Source organism: Trachemys scripta, chromosome 12 (genome assembly GCF_013100865.1).
Source record: "Trachemys scripta elegans isolate TJP31775 chromosome 12, CAS_Tse_1.0, whole genome shotgun sequence".
NCBI classification, from domain to species: Eukaryota; Metazoa; Chordata; order Testudines; family Emydidae; genus Trachemys; species Trachemys scripta.
The window spans coordinates 39,992,939-40,016,730 of NC_048309.1; the positions used below are offsets into that span (position 1 = coordinate 39,992,939).

At 45.2% G+C, this 23,792-nt stretch overlaps 2 protein-coding genes across 2 annotated transcripts; one reads left to right on the forward strand and one right to left on the reverse strand.

The window, feature by feature from the left end:
* Positions 1–720: 720 nt before the first annotated feature.
* On the reverse strand, positions 721–6,837 carry LOC117885460 (olfactory receptor 10A7-like). The gene is made up of 2 exons (XM_034786763.1): positions 6,736–6,837; positions 721–1,677 (listed from the first exon to the last, which is right to left on the reverse strand). Exons 1-2 carry the CDS (start codon positions 6,742–6,744, stop codon positions 721–723), a joined length of 966 nt encoding a protein of 321 aa, XP_034642654.1. The 5' UTR covers positions 6,745–6,837.
* A 10,883-nt stretch (positions 6,838–17,720) lies between these two features.
* LOC117885461 (olfactory receptor 6N1-like) lies at positions 17,721–18,701 on the forward strand. The gene has a single exon (XM_034786764.1). It carries the CDS (start codon positions 17,721–17,723, stop codon positions 18,699–18,701), a length of 981 nt encoding a protein of 326 aa, XP_034642655.1.
* Positions 18,702–23,792: the final 5,091 nt, after the last annotated feature.

Sequence of the window (23,792 nt, forward strand, 5' to 3'; positions counted from 1 at the left end):
CACTGGGAGAGCCCAGTCCACCTCAGAAATCATGCCCAAGGAGTCTCAATTCAGCTACTAAGGCGACCAAAACCAATAAGGACTTTGGCCAATTGTGCCCCCAGCAGTGTGTTTATTAGACAAGTCACATTTTCTGAGGACTAGAGGTCACTGGGAATTTTTCAATGAAAGATTTTTTTTTTCCAGTGGAAAATTTCAATTTGTCGAAATGGAAATTCTGGAGGGGAAGTTTTGGTTTTGATGAATGTTTCATTGGTCTACAATGGGATCTGAATGAAAAAAGAGAGCCCACTCCAAGAGCAGACTGGGATAGGACACTAACCTGGGGAGTATAGAGTCAGTCTACCAATCATGCTGGTGGGAGTTTTCCACTTTGTATAAATAATTCCATATTTAAAGCTCTACAGCTTGGTGCTTCAGAGGATGTGGGTGAGCTGAGTTTGATTCCCTGCTCTCCCTGTTTTGAAGCAGGAAACCTACAGCTGAGCCCCCACTGACTTTGGGGGAAGTGTGGCCTTGGGGCAGAGAGTGCTTGGGGACACAGCCTGGGTTAGGGGAGGATTAGCCTCCCCTGGCCTATTATACCCGCCAACTATGACCCTAATGACCAGGCTATTCTGGGGTGGGTGGGTATTGCTCTTGTTCTTTGTGAAAAATTTTAGTAGACCTTAGATTCATCCTGAGGCAGAAAAGGCTGGGAAATCTGTTTCCCACTCAGCGCTAGCAAGGAACCATTTTGTGCCACATATTTCTCTTCAGGGCGGTTTGGATATCGCTGTTCCTCAGGCTGTAGATAAAAGGGTTCAACATGGCAGGCAAAACAGTGTAAAACAGGGAGAGAAGTTTACCACCATCTGGAAATCCACTGGACCTGGGTCGTAAATAAAGGAGGATGCCAGAACCATAGAATAAAGCCACAACGATGAGGTGGGAGGAGCAGGTGGAGAAGGTTTTCCTCTTGCCCTCAGCTGATGGCATCATAAGGATGGTGGCGATAATCCGGATATAGGACAACAGGATCAGGGCAAAAGGCACCATTCCAAAGAAAGTGACCATGATGTAAGTCAATGTTTCATTCATGGAGGTGTCAGCACAGGCCAGCAACAGCAGAGGGGCCGGGTCACAGAAGAAATGGTTGATCTCTTTGGAGCTACAGAAGGGTAAGGTGAACACCAAACCGGTCTGCACTACCTGAGCCGGGATGCCAATTGTCCAGGAAGTGGCTGCCAGCAGGACACACACCTTCTTGTTCATAATCATGGGATAACACAGGGGGTTGCATATTGCCACGTAGCGATCATACGCCATCGTGGCCAGAAAGGAAGACTCCGTGCTCCCAAAGCAAAGGAAGAAGCACATTTGCATGGCACAGCCAGCAAAGGAGATGCGTTTGTCCCCTGAGATGAGGCTCACCAGCATTTTGGGGACAGTGACCGACGTGTAACCGACCTCTAAGGCAGACAAATTAGAGAGGAAAAAGTACATGGAGGTGTGAAGGGTGGGATCCACCAAAGTTACAAGGATAATGAGGAGGTTTCCCACCACAGTGACCAGATAAATGGCTAACAGTACCACAAAGAGTAAAACCTGCCTCTCTGGAGAGGTAGAAAATCCCAGGAGAAGAAACTCAGTCACCACTGTTCGATTCAAGTTCATCATTACTTCATAAGTGTTCAACTGGAAGACAAACAGAAACAGGTATTACGTGGTGTATCCACCATCTCCAGGTCTTCTATCAACCAAGATTGGATGCCTTTCTTCAAAGGTCTGTGGCTCTAGGGAAGCCCAACAGCCACACAGCCCTGAAAATGGGGTTCCATTCCCTTCCGCAGAAAATATCAAAAATGGTTTTAATATGTAATGAAACCCAATTTCAAAATATTGAAATATTTCATGAAACAGAATCACTTTTCTCTCTCAACTCGACTCATAACTAGAGCTGGCCAAAGTATTTATTCTGAATTGCAGTCATTATGAGTGGGCTTGAATGAAGAGGAAATAAAGGACTATGCATCAGATTCTACCCCTCGGGTCAATAATACCTTAGTCACCAATGAGTGCCACTGATTTCAAAAGAGAGATTCTGTTACCCTTTCTCTCAGGCTGGGATTTTCAAAGGAACCTAAGAGATTTATGCTTCTTAATTTCAATGAGATTTGGGCACCTCATTCCTTTATGCACTTGAAAATTCCAGACTCACTGCTGATTTCAATATGACCATTCAAGCAGTGAGGTACTAACTCAATATGTATAAGAATGTTGACCTGTGCGACCAACATTACTTGAGACAAAAATCCAATTCACTTGGATCATGATTTTCTTGAGTCTAATGCTGGAATATCATAAATATTTCACACAGAATGTATTCACACTCCATTCCTCAGGCCCTGATTTTATAATCAGATTCATGTGAATTAACCTGTAACCCATGTGTAGAGAACTGAAATCAATGTTTTCTCCCTTTCCCCTGTATTTTAGCTGACTTCTTTATTTAGATTAAAAGTTCTTTGGAACACAGACTTCCTTTTATTCTATGTTTATCCAGTACCTAGCCCTATATGGCCCATTCTTGGTTGGCCCCTAGGGAGTAGCATAATAAACATGGTAACTACTACTAACAAGAATGTTACTCTGCATGGGAATAAGGGAACATCTGCATGAATCTTGTTTCAGAAGCAGGATTATAGCTTCAGATGCTTTGATTGATGGAAATCATCATGAAACAAATGACCAGTTAATAATAATTGTCACAGTTCAGGGCTAGCAGCACCTCTGACCTTTTTCAGCATCTCCCTGAATGCACCGTGTTATAGGGTACATCTACACTACCCGCCACATTGGCGGGTAGCGATCTATCTATCAGAGATCGATTTATCGCATGTAGTGTATATGCGAAAAATCAATCCCCAATCGCTCTCCCGTAGACTGCTGAACTCCGGCTCGGCGAGAAGCAGAAGCAAAGTCGATGGGGGAGTGGCGGTCGTCGATCCCGCACTGCGAGGATGCGAAGTAAGTGATTCTAAATTGATCTAAGATATGTCGACTTCAGCTACGCTATTCTTGTAGCGGAAGTTGCGTATCTTAGATCGATCCCCCTTCCCCTTCCCCCCCTCCCCCAGTGTAGACCAGGCCCTAGTGACAGGCATCTTGCCTTCACCTCTCTGGAGTGGAATCCTACAGTTCTCCCACTGTCAGACAAGGCTACAGCCCGTTGGGTACCAACTGTGTTTACTCCACAGGCCCAGCCAGATTTGGCTGCCCTGCAAGCTTCTCTTTGGGATCCGGGACTAGTGGTGAATCCAGTGACCACAAAACAGTCTTTTCAAAACAAAGTATTGTTTAATCTCAGCAGCAGAAATCAAAGCATAATGATTAAACAACAGAAGGCCTACATGCACCTGTCTCACTTAAAGCTTATTCAAATACCCATGGTTCTAGGACTGGGGTTCAGACTGCTTTCCCCTTCTCCCTGTGTCTGTCTCTGCCAAGCTCCGAGGTTCTGGTTTTCATCGACTGCAAAGTTGTTTGATTCAGTTATCCACTTGAATCTGTCCCTCCACCCCCATATCAAGCTGGAGGTTCAGACTCAGTCACAGGTAAACGTCAAAGGAATTGACACCTAAATTGTCCTGATAAGTATTGGTGAATGGTGCAATCTGAAAATTATACTTTTCTTCCTGCCTACCTGCTGTCCACTTGCGTGAGAGTTAACCTCTTTGTAACAATATAGCAACCAACACCAATACAAGCAAATAAATAGATGAACGAAGAATATTCATAAAATAATATAGACATCTTCCATGTCCCTCACAATGATAATAACTTTATTTACCACCAAAAACTTTGGCAAATATCAACAATGAAAAATCTTACCTTTATATATAAAAGGAATGAAAAAAAACCAAGCTTTTATTGAATTGATAGCAATAGATTAACAATTACAGCAATCAAACACATAGAGTTTGCCCATTTGTTTAATTTAATGATTAACTAGACAGCTAGTCATTATGTCTTAGGGAATTTTCTTTTTCATGTTTTTTCGCCACATTTTTTGTATTGATAATAAAAAATAAACAAATATTATAATTTTCATCCTTTTAAATAATTTTACAATAATTATCCAAAACACGGCAGCTTATAATAGGAATTCATAGATTCATAGATTCTAGGACTGGAAGGGACCTCAAGAGGTCATCGAGTCCAGTCCCTGCCCTCATGGCAGGACCAAATACTGTCTAGACCATCCCTGAAAGACATTTATCTAACCTACCCTTAAATATCTCCAGAGATGGAGATTCCACAATCTCCCTAGGCAATTTATTCCAGTGTTTAACCACCCTGACAGTTAGGAACTTTTTCCTAATGTCCAACCTAAACCTCCCTTGTTGCAGTTTAAGCCCATTGCTTCTTGTTCTATCCTTAGAAGCTAAGATGAACAAGTTTTCTCCCTCCTTCTTATGACACCCTTTTAGATACCTGAAAACTGCTATCATGTCCCCTCTCAGTCTTCTCTTTTCCAAACTAAACAACCCAATTTTTTCAGCCTTCCTTCATAGGTCATGTTCTCTAAACCAGTGTTTCCCAAACTTGGGACGCTGCTTGTTCAGGAAAAGCCACTGGCGGGCCGGGCTGGTTTGTTTACCTGCCGCGTCTGCAGTTTCGGCACATCACGGCTCCCATTGGCCGTGGTTCGCCGCTCCAGGCAGCCGTGAACCATGGCCAGTGGGAGCCACGATCAGCTGAACCTGCAGACGCGGTAAACAAACGGGCCCGGCCCACCAGGGGATTTCCCTGAACAAGCGGTGTCCCAAGTTTGGGAAACACTGCTCTAGACCTTTAATCATTCTTGTTGCTCTTCTCTGGACCCTCTCCAATTTCTCCACATCTTTCTTGAAATACGGTGCCCAGAACTGGACACAATACTCCAGCTGAGGCCTAACCAGAGCAGAGTAGAGCAGAAGAATGACTTCTCGTGTCTTGCTCACAACACACCTGTTAATACATCCCAGAATCATGTTTGCTTTTTTTGCAACAGCATCACACTGTTGACTCATATTTAGCTTGTGGTCCACTATAACCCCTAGATCCCTTTCTGCTGTACTCCTTCCTAGACAGTCTCTTCCCATTCCATATGTGTGGAACTGATTGTTCCTTCCTAAGTGGAGCACTTTGCATTTGTCTTTATTAAACTTCATCCTGTTTATTTCAGACCATTTCTCCAATTTGTCCAGATCATTTTGAATTATAACCCTTGTGTCGTTGCAGTCTATATGGTTTTATAAAAATATGCTAATGAGTGAATATAATGTAACTGGAATATGCTTCATGCAAAAGCTCTCTTGTAAGGTATCATTACAAAGCTTATAATCTACTGAGTGTGATCATCCTATTTATATAAAGGTAACACTATCTGAAACTAGAAATATAAAATATAACTCTGAGGGTCTATTGTAATTATGCAAAGTGTGGGCCATTAATGGTGGTTTGGAATCTTGATGACTCCCATTATCCAGGACAATTGACTGAATGGCTCTGTTGCAGGCAGGTCCTCCTGTGAGTCAGATTGGGAGGAATGAAGGCTTGGGGTCTTACAGTGACATGTGATCATGTCACCTGAACTGAAATCCATCTTTAACCTGGTGCTTTTCCAGTAAGGAAGGGTAGGAACCCAAAAAAAACCCAAAAAATTCCCACCTTATGCAAAAAATATATAAGGGGTGAAACAAAAAAAATGGAAGGGAACCATCATGAAGAATCCCCTAGCTACCACCTGAGCTGGAACAAGAGCTGTACCAGGAGAAAGAATTGTGCCCAGGCCTGGAAGGTGTCTAGTCTGAGAAAAAATCTTACTAAATCATCTCTAAGGGTGAGATTATCTGTATTTAGGTTCATTAGACATAGATTTGCGCATTTTATTTTATTTTGCTTGGTAACTTACTTTGTCCTGTCTGTTACTACTTGAAACCACTTAAATCTTACTTTCTGTATTTAATAAAATCGCTTTTTACTTATTATTTAACCCATAGTATGTATTAATACCTGGGGGAGCAAACAGCCGTGCATATCTCTCTATCAGTGTTATAGAGGGCAAACAATTTATGAGTTTACCCTGCATAAGCTTTATACAGGGTAAAACAAATTTATTTGGGTTTAGACCCCATTGAAAGTTGGACACCTAAGATATAGAGACAAGCACACTTCTGTTAGCTGATTTCAGGTAAACCTGCAGCTTTGGGGCAAGTAATTCAGACCCTGGGTCTTTGTTGGAGCAGACAAAAGTGTCTGGCTCAGCAAGGCAGGGTGCTAAAGTCCTAAGCTGGCAGGAAAAGCAGGGGTAAAAGTAGTCTGGGCACATCAGGTGGCAGCTTCCAGGGGGTTTCTGTAATCTAACCCGTCACAACCCTATCCTCCAAAGCAGTTGCAATCCTTCCCAGTTTGGTATCATCTGCAAACTTAATAAGCATACTTTCTAAGCCAATATCTAAGTCGTTGATGAAAATATTGAACAGAGCCAGTCCCAAAACAGACCCCTGCAGAACCCCACTTGTTATACCTTTCCAGCAGGATTGGGAACCATTTATAACTACTCTCTGAGTATGGTGATCCAGCCAGTTATGCACCCATCTTATAGTAGCCCCATCTAAGTTGTATTTGCCTAGTTTATTGATAAGAAACCGTATCAAATGCCTTACTAAAGTCTAGGTATATCACATCCACCGCTTCTCCCTTATCCACAAGACTCATTATCCTATCAAAGAAAGCTATCAGATTGGTCTGACATGATTTGTTCTTTACAAATCTATGCTGGCTATTCCCTATCACCTTACTACCTTCCAAGTGTTTGCAGATGATTTCCTTAATTACTTGCTCTATTTTCTTCCCTGGCGCATAAGTTAAACTAATTGGTCTGTAGTTTCCTGGGTTGTTTTTATTTCCCTTTTTATAGATGGGCACTATATTTGCCCCTTTCCAGTCTTCTGGAATCTCTCCTGTCTCCAATGATTTTCCAAAGATAATAGCTAGAGGCTCAGATACCTTCTCTATTAGCTCCTTGAGTATTCTAGGATACATTTCATCAGGCCCTGGTGACTTGCAGGCATCTAACTTTTCTAAGTGATTTTTAACTTTTTTTTATTTTATTTTATCTTCTAAACCTACCCCCTTCCCATTAGCATTCACTATGTTAGGCATTCCTTCAGACTTCTCGGTGAAGACCGAAACAAAGAAGTCATTAAGCATCTCTGCCATTTCCAAGTTTCCTGTTACTGTTTCTCCCTCCTCACTGAGCAGTGGGCTTACCCTGTCCTTGGTCTTGCTCTTGCTTCTAATGTATTGATAAAAAGTCTTCATGTTTCCCTTTATTCCTGTAGCTAGTTTGAGCTCATTTGATGATACTGAAATACTTTTGGCTACTGCTATTAACAAAGTATTTAACCCTGATTCCTAATACTGTATCTTTAGCTTTCCATTCCTCCTTTTCACCTTTCCCATGTTATTGATGCTTATATATATATCATGACCACAGCAGTCTCTGGAATCTCCGTTGGGGAGGAGACCTCTGTTGACTAGAGCTGGGTGAAAGTTTTCCATAAAAAAAGGATGATTCAATTAAATAAAAAAGAGACTGTACCAATGTTGTTGTATTTTGACTGAAAATTATCAAAATGTTTATTATAATATAATATAATATAATATAATATAATATAATATAATATAATATAATATAATATTGTTGAAATGATAAAGTCAGAATAAAGGGCTTCATACTTTAAAAAATGAAACATATTGACCTGATTGAAATAAAATGTTTTGGTAAGGTTGTTTCAATATTTCCAAACTGAGGGGATTTTTGGCATGTTAGTTTCATGGGAAATTTCAGAAATATGAGTTTTTCTTCCAGATCTGGATGAATGAAAGTTTCAAAATGTAGAATTTCCTGTGGGATGGAAATTCCAAGATTTGACCTGCTCTGCTATCAATTTTATAACAGTCTGCACACACAGCCATCCTCCATTTCAAATTAAACAAGCCATGTCAACAATAGGTAGCATTTTCTGAAAGTTTATCTGGAGCCAGATCAAAAACATTCCCAAGGAAGAGTGGGTTACAATACATATGTTTACCCAAAGGTCCTGACCCCCTTCTTGGTTATTCACAGCACAAGAAGTAATAGCACTAGCACTGTAGCATATAGAGGCCTCAATCACCGACCAGTTCCCTGTTGTGCTGGGTGTTTCACACACATGTAGTAAAGAGACAGCACCTGCCCCAGAGAACTTATGAGCAGGATGCAACAGGTGGAAAAGAAAAGAAAAGAAAAGAAAAGAAAAGAAAAGAAAAGAAAAGAAAAGTTCAGTATCAATGGGTAAAGATAGGAAGAGGTCTGTATCTCCCTCACCTTTTTCCTTTGCATCCCCTCCCAGATACACCAGGTCTTTCACTAGCTAACACACACTAGTTTTATGGGAAACACATAAAATATTCCCAGCCTGTCAATCTCTCCAATTCCTTTCTTCCAACTCCTGGATGGACCCAGGTCTACACGGCCACACCACACACCCCTCGTCAGATCCCTCCCCATTAATTACACTTCTTTCCAGACCCCCTTTATTCCCTTCTCTCACTAGCACCTTTGCACCTTCTCCCAGACTGCCAGGCTGAGATTTTCAAAGCTGCCTGACAGTTTGGGCACCCCATTCCCATTACACTTCACTGGAAATGGTACCCAAATCCATGAGCTGCTTTCCCTGAACCAATTCTGCACAAACATCTCTCTCCTTCTTCATTTCAATCTTCAGAACAACGCCTTATTCAAGAATCCCTCCAATAATACTTCCAGTACCAAAAGAAAGAAAGAAAGAAAGAAAGAAAGAAAGAAAGAAAGAAAGAAAGAAAGAAAGAAAGAAAGAAACTAGGATGCCTGTGCTACTATCCAAGCAACGCTCATTGCTCAGTTGTGTGTGTTCTGTCACACTCCATCCATCCATTGCCTGTTGTTATCTGCCCTAGCATGTTGACTTGTCATGATCAGCTGAGTCAATAGGCTCTTAGAAGCAAAGACCATGTCTTTACTTCCATTGTAAATCACCATGAACCCCACCTAGCTCTCAATACATGGCTTAAAAAACAATGTGAGACAATATCATTATTATTTCTCTAATAAAATCAAGAAAGTCTCTCACCTGCCTTGAGAACAAAGGGCCATTTCTTCAGTGGCTCATCAGGCAGCTATAAGTATGAGCCAAAGAACATGTCTAGGGATACGAGCCCCTGTGGGTGATCTCACTGATCTCTGCAAACAACTGCAGCCACCCCAGGGCATTGTCCGCCTTGAACACCAGTGTGAATAGTGAGGATTCATGAAGCTTAACATAACCAACTAATATTTCAGCACTCAAGTGAGCAACTCTTCCTCTAGCAGTTAGTCCCAGAGTTCTCCTGCCTGCTTCAGCATGGATCACACATTGCCCAAAAGAATAAGGGTTGCAGGATTGGGTCCTTAAGGGTGTGACAGGTTAGATCACAGAAACCCCCTTGGGGCTGCCACCTGATGTGCTAAGACTACCCGTGAGCCTGTTTCCCCTGGAAGCTTAGGACTTCAGTGCCCTGCCTGGTTTGAGCCAGACACGCTTATCTGCTGCAAACCCAGACCCAGGTCTGAACCACATCCCCCAACAGCTGCAGGCTTAACTGAAAACAGCTTAAGAAGTGTTCCTGTCTCTAACACTCAGATGCCCAGCACAAAGTGGGGTCCAAACCCCAAATAAATCCGTTTTACCCTATATAAAGCTTATAGAGGGTAAACTCATAAATTGTTCGCCCTCTATAATACTGATAGAGAGATATGCACAGCTGTTTGCCCCCCTCCCCCCCCCCGGGAATTAATACATACTCTGTGTTAATTAATAAGTAAAAAGTGATTTTATTAAATACAAAAAGTAGGATTTAAGTGGTTCCAAGTAATAACAAACAGAACAAAGTGAATTACCAAACAAAATAAAATAAAACATGCAAGTCTAAACCTAATACAGTAAGAAGCTGAATACAGATAAAATCTCACCCTCAGAGATGTTCCAATAAGCCTCTTTTACAGATTAGCCTCCTTCTAGTCTGGGTCCAGCAATCACTCACACCCCCATGATTACTGTCCTTTGTTCCAGTTTTTTTCAGGTATCCTTTGGGAGGTGGAGAGGCTATTTCTTGAGCCAGCTGAAGCCAAAACTGAGGGGTCTCCTAGGGGTTTAAATAGACTTTATCTTGTGGGTGGACACGCCTCCCTCCCCCTGTGTAGAATCCAGTTACAAAATGGAGTTTTGGAGTCACGGGGGCAAGTCACATGTCCATACATGACTGAGTTCCTTACCAGCCAAACCACATTCCTGGGAAAGCTCAGATATGGATTGGCGTCTCCAAGTTCATTGTTGGCTTAAGTGTTTCTTGATTGGGCACTTACTTTGTACATTCCTTTCTCAAGAAGCTGACCAAATGCTTTTCTAAGGCTACTTAAAATCAAGCAAGTACACAGCCAATATTCATAACTTTGAGTACAAAAATGACACATGCATACAAATAGGATGAATATATTCAGTAGATCATAACATTTACAGAGATATGTTACGTGGCATATGTAGCATAAAACATATTCCAGTCATGTCATATTTACATTCATAAGCATATTTCCATAAAGCATTATGGGGTGCAATGTCACAAAGGGAATGTCTATATCGTAGATGGGAGTTAGCTTGGTTCCAGCTAGGGCACTAAAACTAGCAGTGTAGACATTGCAGAGACGCAGGGGGTCAGCTGTGTTTGAGAGCCAGATCTGCTGCCTGAGACACAATATCTACACTGCTAGTTTTAGCTCACCTGTGTCTAGTGCAAGTCTGTCTGCTCAGGCTGGGGGGCTCACATCCATCTGCAGTGTAGACCTAGCCCTAAGGGTATTCTTCAATCCACTGGGTTGTCCACTGAGTTTTGCTTGCAAAAGTGGCTTCCTCCTGAAGCCCTTACTCACACAGCTAGTAGTTACTCATGCAAGTGCTCATAGCAAAGCCAGCATGGTCACTAGAGTGAGTCATGGTTACTTATGTAAGGGTGGCAGGATCAGGCCCACAGAGCGCAGAATCGGGCCCAGGCCAATTACACAGAATGAATTTGGAGCCGAACCCTGGATATGAAGCCAGCAGGAGCTGCGTGTGATCAGCACCTCTCAGGAATGAGCGAACAAAGCTTGCGTTGAGTCTATGCATAAACCACCCCCTGAATTAATGTAATCTGGAGCTCTGTACTGGGCCAATTTGTCACCCACAAAGGGCCACATTAAATAGTTTGAAAACTGTGTGATTCATGCAAGACTTTTCTATCCAGTTGGTCAAGTTCCCATGGGTTGTGAGTGCCAGCACTTAGGAAACAGTGCGTTCTCAGACTGACTGCCTTTCTGGAAGATGCTTTAGTCAAATGCAAGTTATTGGGATCAGTACAGGGGTAACCGGGTGAAATTATCCATCCTTTGCTATTTAAGAGGTCAGGCTAACTGATCTAATGGGTCTTTCCGGCCATCAAATCTATTAATCTATGAAAAAGCAGGAACAACTAAAATCTTAGGCGATTATTTCCAAAAGTGGTTTTCGGCTTTGGGCCTAAATTCCAGCATTGCTGACCATTCCCAGATCATACTAAAGCCAATGGGAGCTGCAGCTTCTCAAAAGTTCCAAAAATAATTCAAGCCTGATGGCCAAAACTCTGTAGCCTGTCCACTAATTTGGGGTGCCTCCATTTTTTGGTGCCCAATTTGTGAGACCGGAGGCCATGGGCGGTGGGTATAATAGGCATGGGGAGGCTCTGCCACCCCCGGCGCTGCTGTAGCCACGTCCGCCGGACCACAGTTCCTGGGTTTGGTGATAAAGCTTTTGTTTTATTATGCCCTTTGCAGGTTCCAGAGTGGCTGAGGAGGCACATACCACCTCCTCAGCAGCCCTGGAACCTGCATGGGGCATATCAAAAGCATCTTCTAACAGACGTTTTGGCTTTTCCCCTGGGAGGGTTGGGTCCCAGGAGGGAAGGCACGGCATGGCTTCCACCAGCCTGGGGCTCCTCGTGGGAGAGGGGTGCTCAGGGCTTTGGCCAGCCCGGGGCTCCTCCAGAATATGGACCCTGAACTTCAGAAAAGCAGACTTTGACTCCCTAAGGGAACTGATGGGCAGGATCCCCTGGGAGAATAACATGATGGGGAAAGGAGTCCAGGAGAGCTGGCTGTATTTTAAAGAATCCTTACTGAGGTTGCAGGAACTAACCATCCCTATGTGTAGAAAGAATAGTAAATATGGCAGGTGACCAGCTTGGCTTCACAGTGAAATCCTTGCTGATCTTAAACACAAAAAAGAAACTTACAAGAAATGGAAGATTGGACAAATGACCAGGGAGGAGTATAAAAATATTGCTCAGGCATGCAGGAATGAAATCAGGAAGGCCAAATCACACTTGGAGTTGCAGCTAGCAAGGGATGTTAAGAGTAACAAGAAGCGTTTCTTCAGGTATGTTAGCAACAAGAAGAAGGTCAAGGAAAGTGTGGGCCCCTTACTGAATGAGGGAGGCAACCTAGTGACAGAGGATGTGGAAAAAACTAATGTACTCAATGCTTTTTTTGCCTCTGTCTTCACAAACAAGGTCAGCTCCCAGACTGCTGCACTGAGCAGCACAGCACAGGGAAGAGGTGACCAGCCCTCTGTGGAGAAAGAAGTGGTTCTGGACTATTTAGAAAAACTGGACAAGCACAAGTCCATGGGGCCAGATGTGCTGCATCCGAGGGTGCTAAAAGAGTTGGCGGATGTGACTGCAGAGCCATTGGCCATTATCTTTGAAAACTCATGGCAATTGGGGGAGGTCCCAGATGACTGGAAAAAGGCTAATGTAGTGCCCATCTTTAAAAAAGAGAAGGAGGATCCAGGGAACTACAGGCCAGTCAGCCTCACCTCAGTCCCTGGAAAAATCATGAAGCAGGTCCTCAAGGAATCAATTCTGAAGCACTTAGAGGAGAGGAAAGTGATCAGGAACAGTCAGCATGGATTCACCAAGGGCAAATCATCCCTGGCTCACCTAATTGCCTTCTATGATGAGATAACTGGGTCTGGGGTTGAGGGGTAAGCAGTGGACTTTAGCAAATCTTTTGATACAGTCTCCCACAGTATTCTTGCCGGCAAGTTAAAGAAGTATGGGCTGGATGAATGGACTATAAGGTGGATAGAAAGCTGGCTAGATTGTTAGGCTCAACAGGTAGTGATCAATGGCTCCATGTCTGATTGGCAGCCGGTATCAAGCAGAGTGCCCCAAGGGTCAGTCCTGGGGCCGGTTTTGTTCAATATCTTCATTAATGATCTGGAAGATGGCATTGACTGCACCCTCAGCAAGTTTGCAGATTACACTAAACTGGGAGGAGTGGTAGATACGCTGGAGGGTAGGGATAGGATACAGAGGGACCTAGACAAATTAGAGGATTGGGCCAAAAGAAATCTGATGAGGTTCAACAAGGACAAGTGAAGAGTCCTCCACTTAGGACGGAAGAATCCCATGCACTGCTACAGACTAGGGACCAAATGGCTAGGCAGCAGTTCTGCAGAAAAGGACCTAGGTGTTACAGTGGACAAGAAGCTGGATATGAGTCAACAGTGTGCCCTTGTTGCCAAGAAAGCTAACGGCATTTGGGATCTATAAGTAGGGGCATTGCCAGCAGATCGAGGGACATGATCATTCCCCTCTATTTGACATTGGTGAGGCCTGATCTGGAGTACTGTGTCTAGTTTTGGGCCCCACACTACAGGAAGGATGTGGAAAAATTGGAAAGAGTCCAGAGGAGGGAACAAAAATGATTAGGGGGCTAGAGCACTTGACTTATGAGGAGAGGCTGAGGGAACTGGGATTGTTTAGTCTGTGGAAGAGAAAAATGAGGGGGGATCTGATAGATGATTTCAACTAGGAGGGTGGTGAAGCACTGGAATAGGTTACCTAGGGAGGTGATGGAATCTCCTTCCTTATAGGTTTTTAAGGTCAGGCTTGACAAAGCCCTGGCTGGGATGATTGAGTTGGGGATTGGTCCTGCTTTGAGCAGGGGGTTGGACTAGATGACCACCTGAGGTCCCTTCTAACCCTAATATTCTATGATTTTATGATTCTATGAGGCTGGGAGCGCTCAGAACTTCGGCCAGCATGGGGATCCTCCAGCCAAGGCCCGGAGCGCTCAGGAATTCAGCCAACTCGGGGCTCCTCCAGCCAAGGCGGGGGGTACTCAGGGCTTCGGCCAACCTGGGGGTGGAGTCGGGGTCTAGCATCCCCAAAGGGGGGCTCCACCCGCTGCCCATGTTGTCAGAATTTGGTGCGTGACTGTCCTTTTGTGCTGCCTTTTGCAGTGCCCAGGTCCATGACAGGGCCTCTGTGCACTATGGTAACAATAATACTGTTGCCTCTTTCCGACCCAAGCAGCTAGTCTTAGTTCGGGACCCTGGAGACGTTCCCAGCTGGAAGCAGAAGCCAATGGAGGATGGTGTTCGCTCAGATGCAGTCTTGTTTATTTACAAGGGATGTACCAAGTCCTCCTTCTCCAAACACAGGAGGAGCTAGGAACAAAAGAGCAGTTCCTCAGCTCATGGCCCCAAGCCTCTCTATCCAACGGATCCACAAGCTCTCTTCAGATTTTGCTGAAGTTCTTGTCTGGTCTCATTTTCTGTGTGTTCTCTCACAGACCCAGTCATGATACGCAGTAGAATCCTGAATGTCCACATGGTGCTACTTTCTGGGCAGAGCTTGTTGGCCTCTTGTCTCTTACAACTATCTTAAATGAAGGGCCCATTGACACATCAGTTTGAATGAGGTTTCACTCAACCTGTAACAAGTTTTCACCCAGCTCATAGCAATATAGTAAGAGTAACCGTACTTAGCAGGGGTGCTGTACTGCTGGATGTATCTTTTTGATGGATGTAAAATGAAGTCCTGGCCACTTGCTCTCATTAATATGCTCAGTAATGGACTAAATACAGCATATAAAGGATTATTTTTTAATGCTGGTCCCCCAAGGCATGTACTTAAGTTAAGAAAAATGATTATAATGCACAACATTGTAATGATTCCCTTTGGAAGAGATTTTCACTTCCTGTCTCCTATAAAAAGAATAGGAAAAGGGTAACATCATTTCTGGTGCTGCTTTTCCAGAATGACACATGTTCTGGCCAGTGGCTGGTCTCCTTCCAACCAAACTCTGGACCAGTTGAAAAAAGACTTGATGAACTAAAGACAGAGATGAATTGACACAATACCATCGGCTGCTATCTGCTTCATGACCCAAACAAGGGTGACAATCCTACATTCCTGGTGCAGGAGAAAGGTAACATTTATGGTATATGAAACTACAATAATTTCCTTTGCCCTTCAGGCTTCCATGGTGCACTGCAAACACATAGTGAGACAGAGGGTAAAATATTCAAAAGTACCTAAGTCCCTTCATCAGGAGGTTCCTAAGTGAATAAGGTGTTTTTGAAAATGGGACTTAGGAGCTTTAAAACATTTTAACCAGAACCCCTTACCACTCTATAGGTGATGGGATGGATCACTTGATGATTGCCTTTCTGTTCATTCCCTCTGAAGCACCTGGCATTGGCCAGTGTCAAAAGTATAGTGTCAGGATACTGGGCTAGATGGACCTTTGGTCTGACCCACTATGGCCTTTCTTATGTTCTTATCTGTAAATGCAAAAAAAAATTAATTGGATAAGGCCAAGATTTTCAGACTTGACTCATGATTTTGTAAGCCTCCTTTTTTCAGTGCCCAAAAGGGCTTGATTTTCAGAAAGGGCTGAGTGCCCACCCTCTGAAAATCACTAGTCACTTGTTACTTGGCGTAAATTATTCAGTGAAGAACAGCAACATTTGCTGACAGGTTTCAGAGTGGTAGCCGTGTTAGTCTGTATTAGCAAAAACAAAACCAACGTCGTTTTTGTTTTAACATTTGCTGAAGAATTTTTGTGACCAAAGAGCATCCAACCAGCTCTGTTTGTAACTGTGGTTGTTGCATTTGCTGTATATCGTTGAGAAGTCTTTTTCCAGTTTTCTGCTCTGTGTGGCTCTTTCAGGGAGTAGTGTGGCTAGGAATTGTAGTGTGGCCATGTGGATAGTCTTTAAAGAAGCATGGATGCCAGTGATAGGAAAAAAACCTACTGGGCTATTATTTGTCAAATAAATATTTGCCAGGATTTTAGGGGGCCCAGTCTGAGACACTTTAAAAGGGCCTGATTTCCAGAAAGAGCTGAGAACTTATTTTACATCTAAACAGAGAGGTCTGGTTGATTGTAGCTTTATATCTATATCTTTCTGCTTCCTTCTGTGAGAGGCAGAAAGAAGCAGAACGCAAGAGAGGCAGGGGTTAACATAGCCTTGGGGTAAAACCAAGAGACAGAGCTACTTTTGAGCACAGGACCCAATGGAAAGGCAGACTTGGATTGCTGAATGAGGAAAGTCCCCTCTGCACATTCTTTGTAAATAAACAGGATTCCCTACAAACATCTCTGACTTTTATCATTGATCTCTGCTACCTGTGCTGGACAATGGTGTTTAAATTTATTTCCCCATGTTGACTGCTGAAGCCTCCCTGCCCCACTCGTGCTAAAGTTTTCCCCCTGGCCTAGTGAAGACCCTTCACATTGTAAACTGTCCAGGGAAAGGACTTGGTTCATCGCTGTGTCTTGTACTTAATAAATAACAAAAGTGAGGCACAGAAAGGTTAAGGGACATACTCAAGGTCACCAGCAAGTCAGAGGCAAAGGCCAAAATCGAGCCTTTTGATAGGAGAGGCCTATCCTGGCACACAGTCCCATGCTTTTACCTTGACATAGTGTTACCAGTTATTATCCACGGTGTCCCGAATCCTCAGGGTTCACAGCAAAGGTTGTGCCTGGAGTTGGACCACAATTTGCTGAATGACCAGTTTTCCTCTCAGTTTGCTGATTCAACAAAATGCAAATGTTTTATGGGAACATACTGATTTTGGCACATTATTATGACAAATCAGTGCAGTATTTTATTTCTGTAACTTCAAAGCATGTCAATTCGAATATCATCTCAAGTTTAATAGACTAGAACTGAACCAAGTAGAAATGATAAAGTAAAAAAGGAAGTGCTTTATCGTTATCCCAACAAAGCACGTCAACATTTTGATAAGGTTCTTTAGCTGTCTCCAAAATGAAATTTGTCAGAATTTTGCTGGCAATGTTGCTGTTTCATTATGATCTGGGATGAAAGGCAATTTCAGAATGTCAGGATTACACATGGAATGGAAATTCTGAGTTTTGACCAGGTCACATTGTTGAAAGAAGAGAAATAAATGAAGCACAGCTTCAAGATACTTCTTCTTATTCACAATGGAGGTGGAGGGCCAGTACTTTTGCTCTATCTTGCTAAACCCCATTGCTCTTCCAGACATAGGATAGAACCCAGGAATCTTGATGCTAAGACTCCCTTCTCTAGCCCACTAGACCCCAGGCCTTTCTCAGAGCTAAGATACATCCCAGGAGTCTGGGCCTCCATTGCTCTAACCACTGGACCCCACTCCTCTCCTTCACTGCTGTAATCACTAGACAGCACTATTTCCCACAAGGACATATAGCTGCAGGCTTTTATGGATAGTTTTTTCATTGTCTCATAATTGTCTGCCGACTCTCTTTCCCCCAGACTCTCCCTATGAAGGAGACAGGCAGTGGAAACCTCACCACCATCTCCCACATCCTCCTTCTGGGATTTGGGAACCTCAAGGAACTGTGGATCCCACTCTTTACTGGCTTCCTAGCTGTCTATATCATATCCATGGCCGCCAACCTCCTCCTGGTGGTGCTGGACCCCCATCTCCAGACCCCTATGTATTTCTTCCTCTCCAGCCACTCCTGCCTGGTGATTGTCTCCAGCTCCAACATCTCCCCTGTGATGCTCACTGGTCTCCAGACAGGCAATGTGATGATAACTCTTGGCGGCTGCCTTGCGCAGCTTTATCTCTTCGGCGCCCTGGCCACCGTAGAGTACTTCCTGCTGGCAGCCATGTCTTATGACCGGTATTTGGCCGTGTGCCGCCCACTCCACTACCCTTCCCTCATGGACGGCAGGGTCTGCAGGCAGCTGGTGGTTGGGTCCTGGGTGGGCAGGTTCCTGTTCATGGGGATTTTGTCACTGTCGCTTATAGCCTTGAGCTTCTGCGGGCCCTGCGAGATAGACCACTACTTCTGTGGTTTCCAGCCCCTCCTGGAGCTCTCCTGCACCAACACCTCCATGGTCCAGATGGTCACATTCTTCCTGTCCTTCATCCCAGCCTCCCCATTCCTCCTGACAGTCGCTTCTTACGTTTGCATCACCTGGGCTGTGCTGAGGGTCCCCTCTGCCTCGGGGAGACACAAAGCCTTATCCACCTGCTCCTCCCACCTCACCGTGGTGATACTGTTCTACGGAACGCTGGTGGCCGTGTACATGTCCCCCAGGGACGGCATGGGTCTGAACCCCAGCAAGGCACTCTCCCTGCTCTACACAGTGCTCACCCCACTCCTCAATCCCCTCGTCTACAGCCTGAGGAACCAGGAGGTGAGCAAGGCCTGCGGGAGAGTTGCCAGGATGGTCTCATTGGGGGGTTATGCCACCGGACGGTCTCCATCTCATGGCCCACCCAATAGCTGCTAATGCATGAGAGAGGCTTGGGGACACCACTACTGGGAATTCTAACAGGCTTCATTATCCTCATTCTACTGCTCCCTGATCATCATCCTCTGGGCCCTACTGACCCTGTAGGACTGCAATAGGCATTGCTGGTCTGTGCTAGCTCCTGCTTCTCTCCATTGTCCACAGCTGTGATCAGAGCTGTTGGGCTCTGATTGCTTCTACCAGCCTATGTTTGTAGCACCGGAGCCACCAAGTTCACTAGATCCATTGCTCCCTTCCAAAATCTGGATGCCAGCTGGAAGCAGTTGAATTTCTTCCATTCAGATAGGCAGAGGGTGAACAGAGCAGCATTCCCATTCATAGTGCATCCAAGCAGGAACCTACTGTAATCCACTGCTCATGCATCCATTATGAGGTGCTTCATACCCCAAAAGGGGCATGTTTAGGTGTGCAGGAGGTATAGGTAGGACTTCCCCAGTCCTGCGTATTCGCAAGCAGTGGTAGGAAAGGCCCGTACAGGCCAAGCTGATCTTCCGCTGTAGATGTAGAAATTGCTGCTGTGCCTGATTATTTCCCCAATGCCCTTAGAAGAATTTGTCCTTCACAAGCACATGTCAAAATTCAAGCTGGTTGAAACATTTCTGATGGGCTATTTCACTGAAATCTGCAGGAGTGTCAATTCTGATAAACATTTATTTAAAAGAAAAAAAAGTTTAGCAATTTGTTTTATTTTATATTCTACTCTAAATTCGCCTCTGTGTTCCATTGACCTGAAACAAAGTTATTTCAAAAATTTCATTTGGCAGGAAACATCAAATTTCGATGGTTTGTTCCAATGCAAAACAAAAGCAGGTTTCAAAATCACAAGACTTCACGCAAAATGGAAATGCCAGGCATAGGCACTGACTTTTATTTTTCCCTGTGGGTGCTCCACCCCCACTCCACCCTGAGGCCCTGCCCCCACTCCACCCCACTCCACTCCACTCCATCGGCGGCACCGATCAGCTGTTTGGTGGCACAACCGATTAGCTGTGATTTTTCTTCCATTCGTGCTCCAGCCCCGGAGTACCCATGGAGTCGGCACCTATGATTCCAGGTCTTGCACAGACTAGTCAGAATGCTTTAAATTGTGGTTATCTTCTTTTTTTGAGTGCTGAAACTTGCACTGAAACTGTACATGTTCACCATCTTTCAAAACCAGGCCTGACATTTTCCAGTTAGGGGCCTAAATTTAAATCCCTAAATATGGGGCCTGATTTTCAGAGGGCCACTTCATTCAATGGGAGCTGTGGGTGCTCAGCACTTCTGAAAATCAGTATATATCTGGCCAATCAGCATTTAGTGCTAGACACTCAAGTTAGATACTTCCTCACTAGGAGCCAAAATGTAGCCCTACGTGAAGCCCCACAATGTGAACATAGGATCCAGGTTTGGGGCCTCGAGAGTTGAAGGTTCAAGCCCCAAATATATGAACTGAGGTGTTGATGTAATAAGTTCTTCAGCAGACTCCCAGGCAGCTGCTACTTTGAAGAATGATCAGCCAGTGGCAGAGAGACTGAACAGGCATGTTAGTGTTCTGAGTCATAGATACAGTGCCAGGGCAAGCTACTTGTCTTCACTTTCATGGCCTAACCCTGCCCAACCTGTTATCTTTAATTTGCTGTTGAGATGTTGACTCCCACTTCCGACTGGCCCAGGATGTCCGCCTCCATTGCCTGCTCGTTACATCTTCAAATGAGACCCTTTGTGCTGTCTCTTGTGTTGCCACTCATGCTTGGGAGAAGCTCCTGGTAAACAGCCAGAAGCTACCTCAGTATCATCTTTCAAATTCCTCCTTTCCCGTGATGTCCATAAAAAACCTGACAACGGTTAGGCCACTGGTTTGCCGAGACCACTGCCTGTCATGCTGACCAATACTGTCTCATAGTTGCCTTGTATTCTCCCATCTGTCTGTATCCATCTGTTCTCTCTTGTCTTATATTTAGATTGTAAGCTCTCTGGGATAGGGATAATTCTTTTGTTTTGTGTTTGTACAGTGCCTAACACCAGGGAGTCCTGGTCCATGAATGGGGCTCCTAGTTGCTACTGTAATACAAATAAATAATAATAATACTTGATCAGGATTGTGAGACACAAAGAAAGAAGGACTTCTTGTGACTCTGAGTCAAGGGGGAATTCACACTTGGCATGGTCAGATGGAATAGCATGTAAGGCCAACCTGAGGGGATCATTTATGGTGGACTGGTGACATTATGGAAACTGATGTGAAAACAAGAGAGAGGCCAGCCTTTGGGAAACAGACGTGTTGGCGTAATAGTTGTGATTTAGTGTACAGGAACCTCCAAAGCCTGGGAGATCCAGAAAGAGACTTATGCGCCTAACTCCAATTGGTACTTTTGGCACCAGTGGTGTCTACATTTCTGGGGGCCCAAACTGAGATGACTTATAGGCCAGATATTCAGAGGTGTTGAGTGTCCGCAACTCCAGTTCAAGCCAATGGGAACTGCAGGTGCTCATCACCTATCAAAATCAGGCCCATGGTGTATCAAGTTGGGCATGCAGCACACCTTCCTATCTACAGTCATATAAGGCCCTGTAGAGGGGCGGCCTGGCTTCCAGGTGCCCCAGGAAGCGAGGAACCAGAACAGCCGCCAGAGTGGGCGGAGCCACCGCGGCCTGTCCCCGCCCCCCGGAAGTCAAGGGGCGGGACAGGAAGTATAAAGGCCAGGCCACAGCGCTCAGTAGCTGGCCGGCAGCGGGAGAGGACAGACGCTGGTGCCCGAGTTCCCGCGGACCTGAGCCTGCCGAGAGCCCGGTACCCTGAGGAGGACTGGCCGAGCCTGCCGAGAGCCCGGTATCCTGAGGAGGACTGGCCGAGCCTGCCGAGAGCCCGGTACCCCGAGGAGCGGCCTGACCTTCCCCCCGCCGAGGGCCCAGAGGAAGCGACAGACCTACCTGGTGCTCGGGGCCCGGAGGAGCCCATGATCTGGGACACGGCAGACGAGGCTCAGGACGTGCAGGTACCCATGGAGGAGGAGATGGGAAGTGGCCCGGGGATAGCAGACCCCGAACCCATGTCAGTGTGTTGCGGTCAGGATCCCCACTGACTGCGCGGCAGACGGACTGCTGCGGATAGGGCCCCGGGCTGGAACACAGTGGAGTGGGTGGGCCTGTGTTCCCCCCTGCCACCCCGCGCCGGGTGGCAGTCTCTCCTCCTCCTTGTCCAAGGGGCCTGGGCCCCTGACAGACTATCTGTTGGCTGCCCCGCCCTGACCTAGGGCCTGGGCTAACCCAAACTGACCCAGCCCCTGCTACAAGGCCTGGGCCACTGACTGACTATTGGTTTGCTGCCCCGCCCTGACCCAGGGCCGGAGCTATTAATTGTGTGCTCAGTCCCTGCCTAAGGGCCTGAGTCCTGAACTGTTAACTGTGTGCTCAGTCCCTGCCTAAGGGCCTGAGTTCTGGACTGTTAACTGTGTGCTCAGTCCCTGCACAAAGGTTGAGCTCTGGACTATCAATTGTGTGCTTAGCCCCTACCCAAAGGTCGGGGCCCTAACTGTAATTCGCTTTGTAGCGGGGCAGCCTGGCTTCCAGGCGCCCCAGGACGGGACGAGCCCCACCCCGGAACTACTACAGGCCCCCTATTGCCATAGGATTGGAGCACCTCCCAATCTCTAATGTATTTATCCTCATGCCCCTGTGAGATAGGGAAGTGCTGTGTACAGATGGGCAACTGAGACATGCGAAACAAATGGCCAAATTTTCAAAGGTGATTTAGGTGCCTAAACATGCAGATAGATGCCCAGAGGAATTTCCAAAAGTGCTCTGGGCCCAGATTCTCAAAGGGATTTAAGTGCCTAAATTAATGTCAATAGGAGTTAAGTGGCTGGAAGCTTTAGAAACCCACTAGGCATCAATATGCATCTTTAGGCACCCAAATACCTTTATTAATCTGGTTCGAAGTGACTTGCCCAAGATCCCACTGCTGCCAGTGAACGGCTCCACGCTCAGCTCTGTATCCATACACCCTCCAAATTTGGCAGGTTCAAGATCCTAACCCAGCTCTAAATGTTACAATGGATAACAAAGTTGTGTGCTGCCTGGAAAAGGAAAGTTGCTCTGTTAGCTCCAGGCACATGCTGGGGGAGCCAGGATTAGAACCCTTGTCTTTCATCTCCAAAACAAAGCAGGAGCCTCCCACCTGCATTAAAAGACACTGCTTGGAACAGCCACTGCTAGCAAGCCCTTTGGCCCATCTGCACATTCACCACTAGGTGGCAGTACCTTCTCTTACAATATGCACACTGCCAGTGTACCAGAAACTGCTTCCTAGAATCCACACTGGGCTGACTCAAAATCTCACATCTAAACGCCCTGGGATTGTAGGGTGTTTGAAATGTGGGACCAAATTATGCAGTTGCAACCATTTGCCATTTTTCTAACAGTAGTGACAAGTAACACCCACTGGGAGGGAGTGGAGGCCTGGTGCTGAGATTCAATTCAATTCCCTGTGTGGAACATCATAGGGGTAAAAAGCGGATATTTAATGTTGATTTTCAGTAAGTTTTGGAACGCCGAGGAAGTTCCAGAAGATTGGAAGAAAGCGAATGTTGCATCAATGTTTAAAAGGAGCAAACAGGATGAGGCGGTAATTACAAGTCTATCAGTCTGACATTGATCCCGGTCAAGATAATACAGTTGCTGATCCAAGACTCAGTTAACAAAGAATTAAAGGAGGGTAACACATCTAATGCCAGTCAACACAGGTTTATGGAGGACTGATCCTCTCAAACTAACTTGATATCTTTTTATGATGAGATGACAAGTCTGATTGATGAAGGATGGACAGCGATGGTGTCCCTAGCCTCTGTTTGCCAGAAGCTGGGAATGAGCAACAGGGGATGGATCACTTGATGATTACCTATTCTGTTCAAAGAAAAGAAGAACAGGAGTACTTGTGGCACCTTAGAGACTAACAAATTTATTAGAGCATAAGCTTTCGTGGACTACAGCCCACTTGCATCCGAAGAAGTGGGCTGTAGTCCACGAAAGCTTATGCTCTAATAAATTTGTTAGTCTCTAAGGTGCCACAAGTACTCCTGTTCTTTTTGC